The sequence below is a fragment of the Oncorhynchus masou genome, chromosome 8 (genome assembly GCF_036934945.1).
Source record: "Oncorhynchus masou masou isolate Uvic2021 chromosome 8, UVic_Omas_1.1, whole genome shotgun sequence".
Classification (NCBI taxonomy): Eukaryota; Metazoa; Chordata; class Actinopteri; order Salmoniformes; family Salmonidae; genus Oncorhynchus; species Oncorhynchus masou.
In genome coordinates, this window is record NC_088219.1 from 43,682,207 (window position 1) to 43,698,015 (window position 15,809).

Consider the following 15,809-nt stretch of genomic DNA (forward strand, 5'->3'; position numbering starts at 1 on the left):
CAACAACCTTGTCTCCCATCCAGGTTGCTAAATGATTCCAAACATCCGGCACATACACAAATCTACCCCCACACACACACACACACACACAATCTCTCCTCCTCTCCTGCATTGGCACTTACTGGCCTATCGGGTTAGGACTACCCATTGCTTTCTCTCACCTCGTTGAGTTAAATTACTGATTATTACCTTTCACTGTTTAGTGTTCAGTCACTGAGCTGCAGCCCTTCAGGAAAGGACTCTCTACCTCTCCCCACTGTCGATATCACCACCCTATGTCATTACTGCGGCTACCTGGACTAGGAAGCACGCCATTTGGTCTTTTATAATATAAAACCAATTTCAGCGCGAGCGGTCCCAGCGGTGCATCCGCAACGGGGGTAAATATTCATTATTCATTATTAAAATGTTCTCCCGAGCAGTTTGGAAATCCAAATATGTTCCGTGCCAGATGAGATGGCTCAGCCCTATTGTCCCGAGGGAACATTGACTAATCGCCTTCGGAAATCGATATCCAACGGTAATCATCAGACACCTCCGATTATACAGTAGTGTCCGGAGACCCCCCCCCACCGGCCCATTGACCGACCAACCCCCATCACCCAATATTCCCTCCCTCCTTCCCTCCCTCCATTCAATCCCAGAATAACAGCATTGATCAGTGATTATGTCACTGGGGGTGTGGGTTGATGGAGGAAGACATCAGGCGTCAGTCATTTCTATGGGGGCTATTTGGGTCCTCTTGTAACCGGATGCAGCAGCATAGCCAGTAGTGTACAGTTATAGCTTCTTTGCTCGAACCGGATGTAAAGGGAGAGACTGAGAGATGAGGTATGTTCTGTAGGTAAGGAAATTATAATATTATATGGACAATTAACTAGCAGACGCTTTTATGCAAAACAACTTAGTCAATGCGGTTGTTCAGTAGCTATTGCTCTAGCGAGAAATCACAAAACAACTGATGTATTTGATTAGGGGAAATTGCACAACATTGGTAAGTTAAGTATTGGGCAAAGGGGCTTGGGCAGGGTTGTTGGGTTTGGGAGATAGGGTCGGGAGTTATTCCTGACCAAGTGACCAGAAAGTAACCAGGATACTCTAGGCTATTTGTGGTCAGGAAAAACTCCAAGCCCAACCATGTGTAATTGTATATCCCTCCCCTCGTTACACCTTTCTCTCTATCGCTCGCTCAGCTTTTCCCTCTGCATCGCCATGCTAAGCATGAAAAGTGTCTGTGATCAATGCCTCCAGGCCTGCTCCTGCTTCTAACCACAGGCCGGGGGGTGGCAGAGCTACCTGGGGGGGCTGGAGTGTTGTGTCAGCATCCACTCAAACACCCCTCTACTCCTCTTCTTCTCTCATCACCTCTGTCAACTAACACTTCTTCAACACAATCCCTAACACACACGTTTCTCACTTTAAACGCGACACACCTCCACCCCCCTTCTCTTCTCCTCCCCTCCTCCCTCCATTCCAATGTGGCTGTTAAATACCATTCAAATGTCACCCTGCCATTTTGATTGGAATAATCATTTTGAGAGGAGGGAGAAATGGCTTGTTGATGCTTAGCAGGCGGTGCAACAGCGAAAGCCATCTCTCCCTGTCACAAAGTTGCCGTGTAAGAGGTTCTCAGTTCCTGCCCGGCCCCACGGCGCCACAGTAGATGTGGACACAGATTTATGTTAAGACCACCGAGGCCATGTGTTAGCGTCGTTCATCATCACGCCTTAGTAGACCAATGACAGCGACAGTACTAGGATTCATGCACAGGGAGTAACAGAGGATCAGTGTAAAGGACCTATGATTAGTTATGTATGTTGGGGAGTGTTAAAGTGGGTATGGATGTAACAGTGATTTAATTATAGCTTTCTAAACCAACAATAAGTGTAGCGTTTCAGGTGTTTGACCTATTTTCAGTGTATGAACCTTGAAGTAAACTCATTTACCCAGCAGCCAACACTTCTCTCTATAAAACAACTTGATCCTGCTCAGTAGAGAGCAAACCGTAGTAGAACGTAGCAGAACATTAGCATCAGAAAATGGACAAGTTCAGGTAGAACGTCCCCGTTTCACTCCGTTTCAATGTTTCAATCTTACCTCCACCGTACTGAACATGACGCTGTTCTCTATCGCATTTAACAGTAACTCAATCTTACCTTGCGGGCACCTTGATGTTGGAGATGGCGTAAAAGTACTTGAGCAGGTTGTCCCTCTGCATGTAGGTTCCCCCCAGGGCCGGTCTAAGCAGCCTCAGCCTGAGGTTAGTGAAGGTAAAGAATTCCCTCAAGCCCTTCATACTCTCCATACGGGTGTACAAGCTGTCCATGTTGAGCAACCTCGGCCCGGCGAACACTGCCAAACGCTCCCGAACCTCGAACTTTACGTTCTTATCGTTCTTCGATCCCACCCAGCGTGAGAACTGCTCGGTGCAGATGACAAGGGTAATATTTGCAGGCGATAGGTCGGGGACACGCTTTGGTGCCATGTTAAAGGACTCGAGACAATCGTCAGCGTAGAACTGGTAGGGCTGCCAGGTGCGGCCGTGATCCATGGACTTGTCCAGCACCATTACGGTGGGGCGGCCGTACTCAAAGGTAATGGCGATGTCGTCCGTCAGCTCCAGGCTTTTGTTCCAGGCTAGGGAGATGTTGGCCAAGAGGGGTTCTGGATAACGGGCCCATGTGACTGTCTGCCAGTAGGTGATGCGGCCGGTGTGCTCGCGGTCCTGCATCAGCTGAGGAGGGTGGGCCAGGTCCGGGTTGGAGGCGTCACACTCGTCACTGCACAGGTACGGGTTCTCCTGCAGAGTCAAAGGGAACACAAACGAGTCAGTGGACAGACAGTAAATGGATCAACTAAATGGATTCTCAAGTCTGAGGTGAAATGGAATATAGTCTATCATCAGTCCCTCTCGGATTCTGCAATCACAATTTTCTTTAGCAAAATCAACATTTCCACGCAAATTTGACCAATCACAACTATTTCCGCATAAAACTGTCAAATCATCACAATATTATCATCACCACAGTACATAGAGGGCTTGCAATTTCAACCAATCACTGCACTTTACTGCATAATATGGTTCAATCGAGCATCACATCAACAATCCTTTTCCCTCGTTAGCTAATTTTCACAAGAGATTTGACAAAATCACCTACTGGCAGACAGTCACATGGTCCCGTTACCCTAAACCCCTCTTAACCAACATATTGCATGCAAAATGTCAGAACTTATGCAGGAAAATCAAGCATTTCCGTCCACAAATATCATCAAAAATGCAAAACTATATGATGCAAAAGAAGAAATTCCTGTACCTACTTTCATGCTCCTGGCATTTATCCTAAAACCGAAACCATATTACATTTAAAAAGTGAAAAGTAAATGATTTTATGCTTAATCAAGTTGGTGAACTGTGTCTGTACAAAGAACTAACCAGTCAGTCAAACTAATAACAAAATACAGTTTACAGTTCAGGCTGAGTTTATAAATCATCTGATTTATGATGACACTGAGCTAAGAGACAAAAACACTAATAACAAAATACAGTTTACAGTTCAGGCTGAGTTTATAAATCATCTGATTTATGATGACACTGAGCTAAGAGACAAAAACACTAATAACAAAATACAGTTTACAGTTCTGTGCTGAGTTTATAAATCATCTGATTTATGATGACATTGAGCTAAGAGACAAAAACACTAATAACAAAATACAGTTTACAGTTCTGGCTGAGTTTATAAATCATCTGATTTATGATGACACTGAGCTAAGAGACAAAAACACTAATAACAAAATACAGTTTACAGTTCTGGCTGAGTTTATAAATCATCTGATTTATGATGACACTGAGCTAAGAGACAAAAACACTAATAACAAAATACAGTTTACAGTTCTGTGCAGGCTGAGTTTATAAATCATCTGATTTATGATGACACTGAGCTAAGAGACAAAAACAAGCATATGCCAAATCTAGTCAGTTGTACAACTGAAGGCATTCAACTGAAATGTGTCTTGTACATTTAACCCAACTCCTCTTCTTAACTGCTTTGCTTACTGCCTTGCTTACTGCCAGAAAGACAGATTTTTACCTTGTTGGCTCAGGGATTTCATCCAGCAAGCTTTTGGTTACAGGCCCAACGCTCCTACCCGCCAGGCTACCTGCCGCCTGCTCAAGTGGGGTACTCAGATCCTAGCCTCAGGATAAAAGTCTGTGCGTGATGACATAGCGCACATAAAGATTATTTTGCATTTAAATTCCCATGTACAGATAAAAAAAATACAAATTCAACTCTACTGATAGTTTTGTGCCCACTCTGGTTTTGGCACGTGTGCTCTAGCTAACAGTTTACAGATACAGTTTGGATTATTATGGACATAAGAGCGAGATTATTTTAAGTTGTAAATACGGCAGCCAAGCATCATCGATCATCATGTCACCAGAATAAAACCCTCGATATTTATTGGAAAGGAGCATCAAGCTTCTCACCTTACACTTTCACCACCCTGTGAAGTTCATCATAACTTATTTCATCTGTAGCCTAATAAACTGCATGCTTTCCCGAGTCATAGTGGGAGAACCATACAACATGTCATCACATGACTCAGTTGTGGAATTATGGAATCTAAATATTTCACAGATACTTCACAGATACTTCACAGAACTTGTAAATTCAATTAGACTTTATTACAAAGTAACAGAGCCGGGCAATTCCATGGAACAACTGACTCTTCATTCTTAGTATTTGGCTTTTATACTCTTACCCTTACACCCTTACATCGTCACTCCACTTTATGAATCTTGTTGTCTTACTTAGTTTCCATTCTCTTATTGACTCAGACATTGGGGCATAGATTCTATTCGTGGAGTGACATGCACACTCCTATTGGTGCCTATCACAGATTATTTCATGTTCCTGTCCAAATGTCTTCACAAGTTCAGGCCGATGTTGTCTATGTATGATTAACCCATGTGCATGTCCAGTAACCTTCACAAGATCAGATATGGCCCCGACCAGTCACGTCTTGTTGTTCTACCTTGCCTCATCCACACAGATTCTGCTTACGTTCTGTTTTTTACATGTCTAACAGTTGACTCGATGTTGATCCAGCTTTGTACACTCACATGGGCTCAGCCTTCGTTCTGCTTACACATGTCTAATATTTAAACGTATATCGATTATTCTTTCTACTTCAAAGAGAACAGTATCGATACTGAGAATCATCAGATGACTGGAAACTCTCCAACAACTCCAAGTTTACATCGATATGATGGTTATTACATAGTGATGAGATATGACTTGTAATGAAGTAATGTGGTGCCTTCAGAATGTATCACACCCCTTGACTTTTTCCCCACATTGTTTTGTGTTACCGTCTGAATTTAAAATAGATCAAATTGAGATTTTGTGCCACTGGCCTACCCACAATACCCCCTGATGTCAAAGTGGAATTATGTTTCTTTACAAATTAATAAAAATGAAAATCTGAAATGTATTGAGTCAATAAGTATTCAACCCTTTTGTTATGGCCTAAATAAATGCAATAAAAGTGTTTAACATGATTTTTGAATGACTACCTTGTCTCTGTACTCCACACATGCAATTACAGTGCCTTGCGAAAGTATTCGGCCCCCTTGAACTTTGCCACCTTTTGCCCCATTTCAGGCTTCAAATATAGAGATATAAAACTGTATTTTTTTGTGAAGAATCAACAACAAGTGGGACACAATCATGAAGTGGAACGACATTTATTGGATATTTCAAACTTTTTTAACGAATCAAAAACTGAAAAATTGGGCGTGCAAAATTAAGGAAACGACCACCGTTAGACTGTACAGACACTGTCCCAGATGCACAACAACATATAGGTTACTCTCGACCCTGATATCTCTTTTGACGAACATATCAAGAATATTTTAAGGACAACTTTTTTCCATCTTCATAACATTGCAAAAATCCTAATTTTTTTGCCAAAAATTATGCCGAAAAACAAATCCATGCTTTTGACACTTCTAGATTTGACTACCGCAATCCTCTACTCTCCAGCTAGCCGGATAAAGCACTAAATAAACTTAGAAGCTTAACACAGTTGCTAGAATCCTGACTAGAACTGATCATATTACTCCAGTGCTAGCCTCTCTACACTGGCTTCCTGTTAAGGCAAGGGCTGATTTTAAGGTTTTACTGCTAACCTACAAAGCATTACATGGGCTTGCTCCTACCTATCGCTCCAATTTGGTCCTGCCGTACATACCTACTCGTCCACTATGGTCACAAGACACAGGCCTCCTTATTGTCCCTAGAATTCCTAAGAAAACAGCTGGAGGCAGGACTTTCTCCTATAGAGCTCAAATTGTATGGAATGGTCTGGCTATCCAACTCTTCAGTAGGTCCTATGATTGAGTGTAGTCTGTCCCAGGGGTGTGAATGTGAATGGCAAGGCACTGGAGCGACAAACCGCCCTTGCTGTCTCTGCCTGGCTCCCCTCTCTCCACTGGGAGTCTCTGCCTCTGACCCTATTACGGGGCTGGGTCACTGGCTTACTAGTGCTCTTCCATGCCGTCCCTAGGAGAGTTGCGTCACTTGAGTGGGTAGTGTCACTGACGTGATCTTCCTGTCCCGTTTTGCACCCCCTCGGGCTTGTGCAGTGGAGGATATCTTCATAAGCTATACTTAGCATTGTCTTAGGGTAGTAAGTTGGTGGTCTGTTGATATCCCTCTATTGGTGTGGGGGCTGTGCTTTGGCAAAGTGAGTGGGGTTATATCATGCCTGGTTTGCCCTGTCCGGTTGGCCCGTCTGGGGGTATTTTCGGACAGGGCCACAGTGTCCCCCGACCCCCCTGTCTCAGCCTCCAGTATCTATGCTTCAATAGTCTATGTGCCGGGGGGCTAGGGTCAGTCTGTTATATCTGGTGTAATTCTCCTGTCTTATCTGGTGTCCTGTGTGAATTTAAGTATGCGCCCACTAATTCTCTCTCCCCTTCCTGGAGGACCTGAGCCCTAGGACCATCTTCTTTCATCATCTTGAAGAACAATCTGGTCTTAATTGCCATGTACTCTTCTAATCTTCACCTGGCACATCCAGAAGAAAACCTCTAGGTTTCTACTGAGGTTCCTGCCTTTATGGGGAGTTTTTCTTAGCCACTATGCTTCTACATCTGAATTGCTTGCTGTTTGGGGTTTTAGGCTGGGTTTCTGTATATTTATAAATACATGTGATTGACATACCGGTACAGTATAGCAATACGTAGGACAGAGTGATGGAAGGTCTGTATAAAGAATGACGCAAATATATTATAGTGTTTCTGGATTGGGTGTTTTGCATGTACAGTGAGGTCACTTGGAACCCTTGATAAAGGTTAGCAAAAAAGACTGTATAAAATTTATAATACACATACTGAGCTATATTGCATGCCCAAAACATTTTGAAAATTATATTATTTTATACTAATACAATTACTCAGAGAAAGAGATATTGTTGAACAAGTACCTTCCTAAGTGTACTAAACATTAAGGGCACCTGCACTTTCCATGACATAGACTGACCAGGTGAAAGCTACGATCCCTTATTGATGTCACCTGTTCAGTGACTGGGCCTTTAGCTATGGTATATTGGCCATATACCACAGACCCCGAGGTGCCTTATTGCTGTTATAAACTGGTTACCAACGCAATTAGAGCAGTAAAAATAAAATGTTGTCATACCCATGGTCAGCCAATCAGCATTCAGGGCTCGAACCACCCAGTTTATAATACTATTTATGTTACTTTGCGTTACCTTTATGAAAGAGAAAAAAAGATTGCACTGCTTGTTTGACTGTCAAGCTTGATAACTATTTTCTCCTTTCATATGTAGCGCTGTTTTCCTGTGCTGTGCTTGTAACAGGGTTGATTAGGTTTCCACTTGCCTCTGAAGAAAGGTGTATTTCATGTTCAAGCAATCTTATTGGTTGGTTCAATTCCGATGACAATAAGGCGTGTTGTTATTGGCCCCGCTTGCAGATAGGGCGGGATCGCGAACGTCAGGTCTCCCCAGTATGAAAATGTGATGCAAGGGGTAGGTCACGTTCTGAATACTATTTTACAATGTGTACAAGTTTGTTGTACATTGCTGATTTATGTGGGTATATGGTGCCTGTTAGGGATTGAGGGGCTTTCTGGGATGTGCTTTGGTATATGATTTCTGTATATAAGTGTGTTAGCTAGCATGCACCGATGTAATGGTCACATAAGCCACAGCTAACACAGTTGTCTTCATGCTACAGATTTGACCATCGATTGCCATCATTAAACCCTGCACAACTAACGTGCTGTTTCCTATTTAACAACAGGTATTCACACATGCTATATTTTGTATTGTATTTTTGTATTTTGTTTATGCCCAGTATGAAAATGTGACTTTACCATCGACAGTCATCAACATCATTAAGCCCTGCACAACTAACGTGCTGTTTCCTATTAAAAACAGACAATAATGTTCAACTGGGACCACTGGCTGGGGTGATTTATTTGGACAAAACACAACGCAGGGAGAGTACGATTAACATCTGTTACACTATCATAAGGGCTGCTTAATGCCAAACATCTGTACAGATTTCCTATCTTTTCCTTCAACATCTTTCTATCGAGCCGCCAGTTCTGGTTATAGACCACACGTACACGGACCCCTGGAGATTTATCAAGGGCACACTTGCCACTAGACGGCAAAGCCCTCTGTTACCACGGAAGCGATCAATGGCAAAGATCAGAGGTGCACCCTCTATACATTTCCAGCAGCTGTCATGACATTTCTCCAAACAGCCTTTCTCTGCTCGCTCGAAAACTAAATGAGGAAACAAATTGGATTATGGAAACACGTGCTCAGTGAAGATATGATTGTGAAAGTAATGCACAAGTCGTTTGCCAAAATATCAGTAATAATATTACGCAATTTGAAAAAAGGACGCACTTCTTTACTCGCTTACTCATGAAAGTAATCTGATTACATAACATGTTAGCCCCCAGCACCGAACGGCACAGAACATTTTTCTAAAATGTTTTATGTTGTACAAGAACACATTGGGAGGGATCTTAGACCATTCCTCCATACAGCATTTTTCCAGATCCTTGAGATCAATGGTCTGTGATTATGGACGGCCCACTTCAATTCAACCACAGCTATTCAATAGTGTTCCCGGCGAAAGACGGCCATTGCAAGATGTTGATTTTGTCAAGGATGTCAAGGATCTGGAAAGATGCTACTTGTGTCTGAACGGTCAAACCTGATGTATTTTTCCTCAAGTGGTTTTTAGACTGTTATTTGGCATAGCTAGTGTTGACAGTTTGACAAGGACATGTGGTAGCTAACCATCTTGCAAATTGTTCACAAATAAATGAGTGAATGATCTAGTAAGCTAAACAGCTAGCTAGTTGACTGGTGTTTCGATAGTTGGATCGTCATATCCCTTGAGGCTTTAAAAGTGTTCTAACATTATGATTTTGAACATTCAAAGTAACTGGGAAATGTCCATGGCAGGCATTGTTGTCACCTTAGCTTCTGAGTGATGGGAAACACAAGAACCACCACCTACACCACTCACACCCGTTGTTACTATGGCAACTAGCGTAGTCATGTCATCAAATGACTGCTGTCTGAACACAATAAATCTGGTTACTTGTAACTTGCTGTTTGGACAGTCAGCATTCTAAAACAGATTTGAACAACTGATTTGAGCATTAAGGCCTGCAGTGTGGACAAAGCTTTAGATCCCTCCAAATGTGTTCTCCAATATCATAAAATATTTTTGGAAAAGGCTCACATGCAAGGTGAGGTATTGAAAGGTATTGAAAACAGGGGTGTCAATAAGTTGGACCCCAATCTTTGAGAAAAAAATATGACTAATTAAACAAAATCGCTTTCTCTGAGCAATTGCATTAGTATAAAATAATATAATTTCCCCCCAAAATATGAGCATACAATACAGTGCAGTATTTATACTATTTATTTAATATATTTTTTTGCTCATCTTTATCAAGGGTGACAAAAATGTCAGACGCCACTGTACATCTGGATCTGGTGCGTGTGTTGAGTATGAGGGACTGAGCTGTGATGCGCTAAATGATTCACTGAAAGCTGCACATGACCTGATTGTCTGTCCTCTCTGTCTCTCAGATAATCAGGGACGGGATGTATTTCATTTTGTATGGGAGGGTTGCGAGTGTATTTGTTTAAACCCTTCCCCTCTCATGCCCTCTTTCCTTACCCCCTCTCTCCTTATCCTGCTGCTCTCTCCTCTTCTCTGGCCCACATAGCTACCTTCTGCCAGCAGTGTGTACACACACATGCACACACACAGAGAGTTCCTGGCCAACTGCTACGGCAGGTGGCCGGCACCGCTAAGTCCCTCCAGCAATTATCCTCGCTGGGATCCTATCACTGTGACGACCAGCGCGATGGAACTCTGTCACCGTGTCTACACGCAGCGGGCCATGGTGATAAGTGGGTTCTTGTTTTGGGCGGGACAAGTCCCAATCAGAACAGAAGCTTGCTCATTCCTTAGGTACATATGTCTTACTCGGGACACTCAATAACCATGGTCCAAAAAGTATACAGTGTTTTATGATTCGATGTGACACGTCCCAATTGGAACAGAAGCATGCATGAGCCCTCGATGTGACACGTCTCAAATGGAACAGAAGCATGCATGAGCCCTCGATGTGACACGTCCCAATTGGAACAGACGCATGCATGAGCCCTCGATGTGACACGTCCCAATTGGAACAGAAGCATGCATGAGCCCTCGATGTGACACGTCCCAATTGGAACAGAAGCATGCATGAGCCCTCGATGTGACACGTCCCAATTGGAACAGAAGCATGCACGAGCCCTCGATGTGACACGTCCCAATTGGAACAGAAGCATGCATGAGCCCTCGATGTGACACGTCCCAATTGGAACAGAAGCATGCATGAGCCCTCGATGTGACACGTCCCAATTGGAACAGAAGCATGCATGAGCCCTCGATGTGACACCTCCCAAATGGAACAGAAGCATGCATGAGCCCTCGATGTGACTCGTCCCAATTGGAACAGAAGCATGCATGAGCCCTCGATGTGACACGTCCCAAATGGAACAGAAGCATGCATGAGCCCTCGATGTGACACGTCCCAATTGGAACAGAAGCATGCATGAGCCCTCGATGTGACACGTCCCAATTGGAACAGAAGCATGCATGAGCCCTCGATGTGACTCGTCCCAATTGGAACAGAAGCATGCATGAGCCCTCGATGTGACACGTCCCAAATGGAACAGAAGCATGCATGAGCCCTCGATGTGACACGTCCCAATTGGAACAGAAGCATGCATGAGCCCTCGATGTGACACGTCCCAATTGGAACAGAAGCATGCATGAGCCCTCGATGTGACACGTCCCAATTGGAACAGAAGCATGCATGAGCCCTCAATCCCTACACCTGAGGGACCTAGATTTGGCTACCAACACTCAGTCATCATGGCCTAAAAAGACTAAAACCTAAGTATGATACGCTGAGACATTTTGATATGTAATTTGGAGAATTTATACACTGAGTGTACAAAACATTAGGAACACCTTAATATTGAGTTGCACCACCTTTAGCCTTCAGAACAGCCTCAATTCTTTGGGTCATAGACTCTCCAAGGTGTCGAAAGCATTCCACAGGGATGCTGGCCCATGTTGACTCTACAAGGTGTCGAAAGCATTCCACAGGGATGCTGGCCCATGTTGACTCTACAAGGTGTCGAAAGCGTTCCACAGGGATGCTGGCCCATGTTGACTCTACAAGGTGTCGAAAGCATTCCACAGGGATGCTGGCCCATGTTGACTCTACAAGGTGTCGAAAGCGTTCCACAGGGATGCTGGCCCATGTTGACTCTACAAGGTGTCGAAAGCGTTCCACAGGGATGCTGGCCCATGTTGACTCTCCAAGGTGTCGAAAGCATTCCACAGGGATGCTGGCCCATGTTGACTCTCCAAGGTGTCGAAAGCATTCCACAGGGATGCTGGCCCATGTTGACTCTACAAGGTGTCGAAAGCGTTCCACAGGGATGCTGGCCCATGTTGACTCTACAAGGTGTCGAAAGCGTTCCACAGGGATGCTGGCCCATGTTGACTCTCCAAGGTGTCGAAAGCGTTCCACAGGGATGCTGGCCCATGTTGACTCTACAAGGTGTCGAAAGCGTTCCACAGGGATGCTGGCCCATGTTGACTCTCCAAGGTGTCGAAAGCATTCCACAGGGATGCTGGCCCATGTTGACTCTACAAGGTGTCGAAAGCGTTCCACAGGGATGCTGGCCCATGTTGACTCTCCAAGGTGTCGAAAGCGTTCCACAGGGATGCTGGCCCATGTTGACTCTAATGCTTCCAACAGCTGTTTCCAGACTGGTGGAACATTCTTGATACGTTGTGTTTTTTGCATGCTCTTTTAATATGACAATTAACCAATGATATCAGGCAACACCCGGCCATGATTAGACATCTGTGTGTATTTTGACGCTATATAAACGAGTCATCCCGCAGTGTTTGTCATTATACCCTGATGAAGACAGCTTGTCGTTGGACATCAATATTTTTGCATCTGAGCTCCTAGTGTGTGCGGCTCTCCTTCATTTTTTTAAGTGTTCTTGAAATTGTTGAGTGTGAAAAAGCCAGCGGCAGTGCAATTCTTGACACACTCAAATTGGTGCGACTGGCACCTACTACCATACCCAAATACTCAAAGGCACTGACATCTTTTGCCTTGCCCCTTCACCCTCTGAATGGTACACATACAAAATCCATGTCTCAATTGTCTCAAGGCTTAAAAATCCTTCTTTAACCTATATCCTCCCCTTTATCTACACTGATTGAAGTGAATTTAACATGTGACATCAATAAGGGATTATAGCTTTCACCTGGATTCACCTGGTCAGTCTATGTCATGGAAAGAGTAGATGTTACTAATGTTTGTACACTCAGTGTAGGTGAGCACATCCATCTTGAGGAGAGAGGAAACATTATAACAAGTTAAGAGACATCCCAACACTGGAGAACTACGTACCAAACATTCATATATTCAATTCAAAAATAATCACTCACAATATCTATGCAATTTGGCTGTTTATCTAAAGCGTAATAGGACTCAATCAAATTCAAATGACCTACACCAACAAGAGGGATGTTCTGTAGCTATTTTTGTAACTCTCTCTCTCGCTCTCTCTCGTTATAGTACTTTCCAGGTATTGGCAGCAAGGGGAATAAAGTCCATGACAGCCGAAGAACACAATGTAGTGTTTAGAACAATCAAATAAAATGAGCCTCCCATAAAAACAAAACACACAGTGGGACAGACATGGGGATATTGCTTTCTTGCATTATGTTGTTTTGTTCAGAGATGTGAGTTTAGGTCACTAGAGGACTCTCGGTCTCCCTTGCCCTGTTGGGAAATGTGATTGTCCTGTACAGAAACATGTGTGTGTCTGTTATTGGTGTTACTTGCTGTCAGTTGTTATGCTGGTGAGTGTGAGAGACAGTGGGACTAGTAGTGAGATGTAGTAGGATGAGTGATGAAATGTGTGTGTGTGTGTGTGTGTGTATCGGTGTGAGAATTGCATGTGTGTGTGTGCTGATGTGTGAGACAGAGAGTGTGTGTCTGCGTTACTTTGCTAACACTTTTGCCACGATTAGTTACAGGCTCAGTTTCCCTGAGGAGTCCCAGTGACAGAGGAGTGGGTGGTGTGTGTGTGCGTGCATATGAATGTTCAAAGGAGACTGCGTGAGTCAGGCCTTCATAGTCAAATTAGTGCAAAAAAAACACTACTAAAGGACACAAATAATAAGAAGAGACTTGCTTGGGCCAAGAAACATGAGCAATGGACATTAGACCGGTGGAAATTTGGTCTTTTTTTGGTTCCAACCGCCATGTCTTTGTGAGACGCAGAGTAGTTGAACGAAAGATCTCCGCATGTGTGGTTCCCACCGTGAAGCATGAAGGAGGAGGTGTGATGATGTGGGGGTGCTTTGCTGGTGACACTGTCTGTGATAATTGTTTTTATTCAAGGCACACTTAACCAGCATGGCTATCACAGCATTCTGCAGTGATATGGTTTGCGCTTAGTGGGACTATCATTTGTTTTTAACAGGTCAATGACCCAACACACCTCCATGCTGATTAAGGGCTATTTGAAACTCTTTCAATCAAGACTGTTGGAAAAGCATTCCAGGTGAAGCTGGTTGAGAGAATGCTAAGAGTGTGCAAAGCTGTCATCAAGGCAAAGGGTGGCTACTTTGAAGAATCTAAAATATATATTTTGATTTGTTTAACACTTTTTTTGGTTACTACATGATTCCATGTGTTATTTCACAGTTTTGATGTCCTTACTATTTCTACAATGTAGAAAATAGTAAAAAATAAAGAAAAATCCTTGAATGAGTAGGTCTCCAAACTTTTGCCTGGTGCTGTACGTGCACATGCATGCAGCTGTGAAAAGCAGGCCAAAAGAGGAGAGACAAATCCCAGTACTGGAAGAGAGGAGAGGTGACTAGAGAAGAGAGGGGTGATGAGGGTTGGGTCATCTGGCTGCTGCTCCACCACAGCCAGGTCTGCATTGTGTAGTAGGCTATCCTTTGGCAGCTTCTGCTGTGTGCAAATGAGACAGTGATGTTCCAATCCCCAGGGTTACTTATCTCTCCTTACCACTAGTTGCTCTGTTTGAGGGAGATTCAAAAACTAGGGGGAGATTGAGCCTATGGCTACCATAGCTGTAGGAAAATGTAACACTAGCCTATGTTCCATTTATGAAACTCAGCCTAAGTACTAATAAAATAATACTCAACCAACTTTATCAGCTTTGGGGACATATTTCAAGGGACACAGGATATCCTGCTATCTTTTTGCTATAAGTATCCCATGGCTAAAGACCGAACCCTCGGCTATGTTCCCAATATTGTACTCCATCCAAGGATCCAAGAGGCAGAGAGGTGAAGTGGTATCATTGGGAGGCTTAGAGGTGGTGTGAGTTCTTCACCTCAGACTGTGTGAGCCCAGTAACAGATCCTCCCGAGTCCGAATTTGAACCGCCTAAGGCTTTATTGATATCATTCCACCAACAAACCATGTGTATCTAAACAGTCTCAGCATGCATGTACATCATGTACGCACGCACACACACACACACACACGAAACATTGCACCTAAAATAAATAGAATTATTAACTATGAAAATATCCACCACCAAATTTTAACAGTAGGTATGTGGTTCTTTTCTGCTTATACATTCTCATTTCAACACCAAAGTGCTCTATTTTCATATAATCTAACCAAATCAGATCGCTCTTTGGCTACTCACACCGGTGGTGGGTTTGGCATCGAAATGAGTAAGCATGAGCAGAAAAGAGCCCCATATCTACTGTAAAATATGGTGGTGGACCTTTGATGTTATGGGCCAGTGGTCCTGGGGCTCTTGTTAAGGTTAACAGCATCATGAACTACACCATACCAAGACATTATAGCCAAAAACCATGTTGCCTCTGCTAGGAGGTTGAAACGTAGTGGATCTTCCTGCAAGACAATAACCCCAAACCCCCCAAACACACAAAATCCATAAAGAAATGGTTAATTGGCCACTAAATCAACATTTTGCATCACAGTCTGCAGCACTGAAACCTATTGAAAACCAGACAAATTATTTCAAGGATCTGTAAGGATCTGTAAGGAGGAATGATCTAAGAATTCTCCAACTCTGAAAACATTTTAGAAAAAAGGCTCAGTGCCGTTACCCTGGCAACAGCTCTGTTGGACATTCCTTGCAATCAG

The 15,809-nt window shown here is 43.5% G+C and overlaps 1 protein-coding gene across 1 annotated transcript in view; it reads right to left on the reverse strand.

The window, feature by feature from the left end:
- The window catches only part of LOC135544715 (netrin-G2-like), a 156,348-nt gene that overhangs the window by 125,448 nt on the left and 15,091 nt on the right, over positions 1–15,809 (reverse strand). The window contains exon 3 of the mRNA XM_064972556.1: positions 2,157–2,800. Coding sequence (XP_064828628.1) covers positions 2,157–2,800 — 644 coding nt within the window. The remainder of the gene's footprint in view (positions 1–2,156; positions 2,801–15,809) is intronic.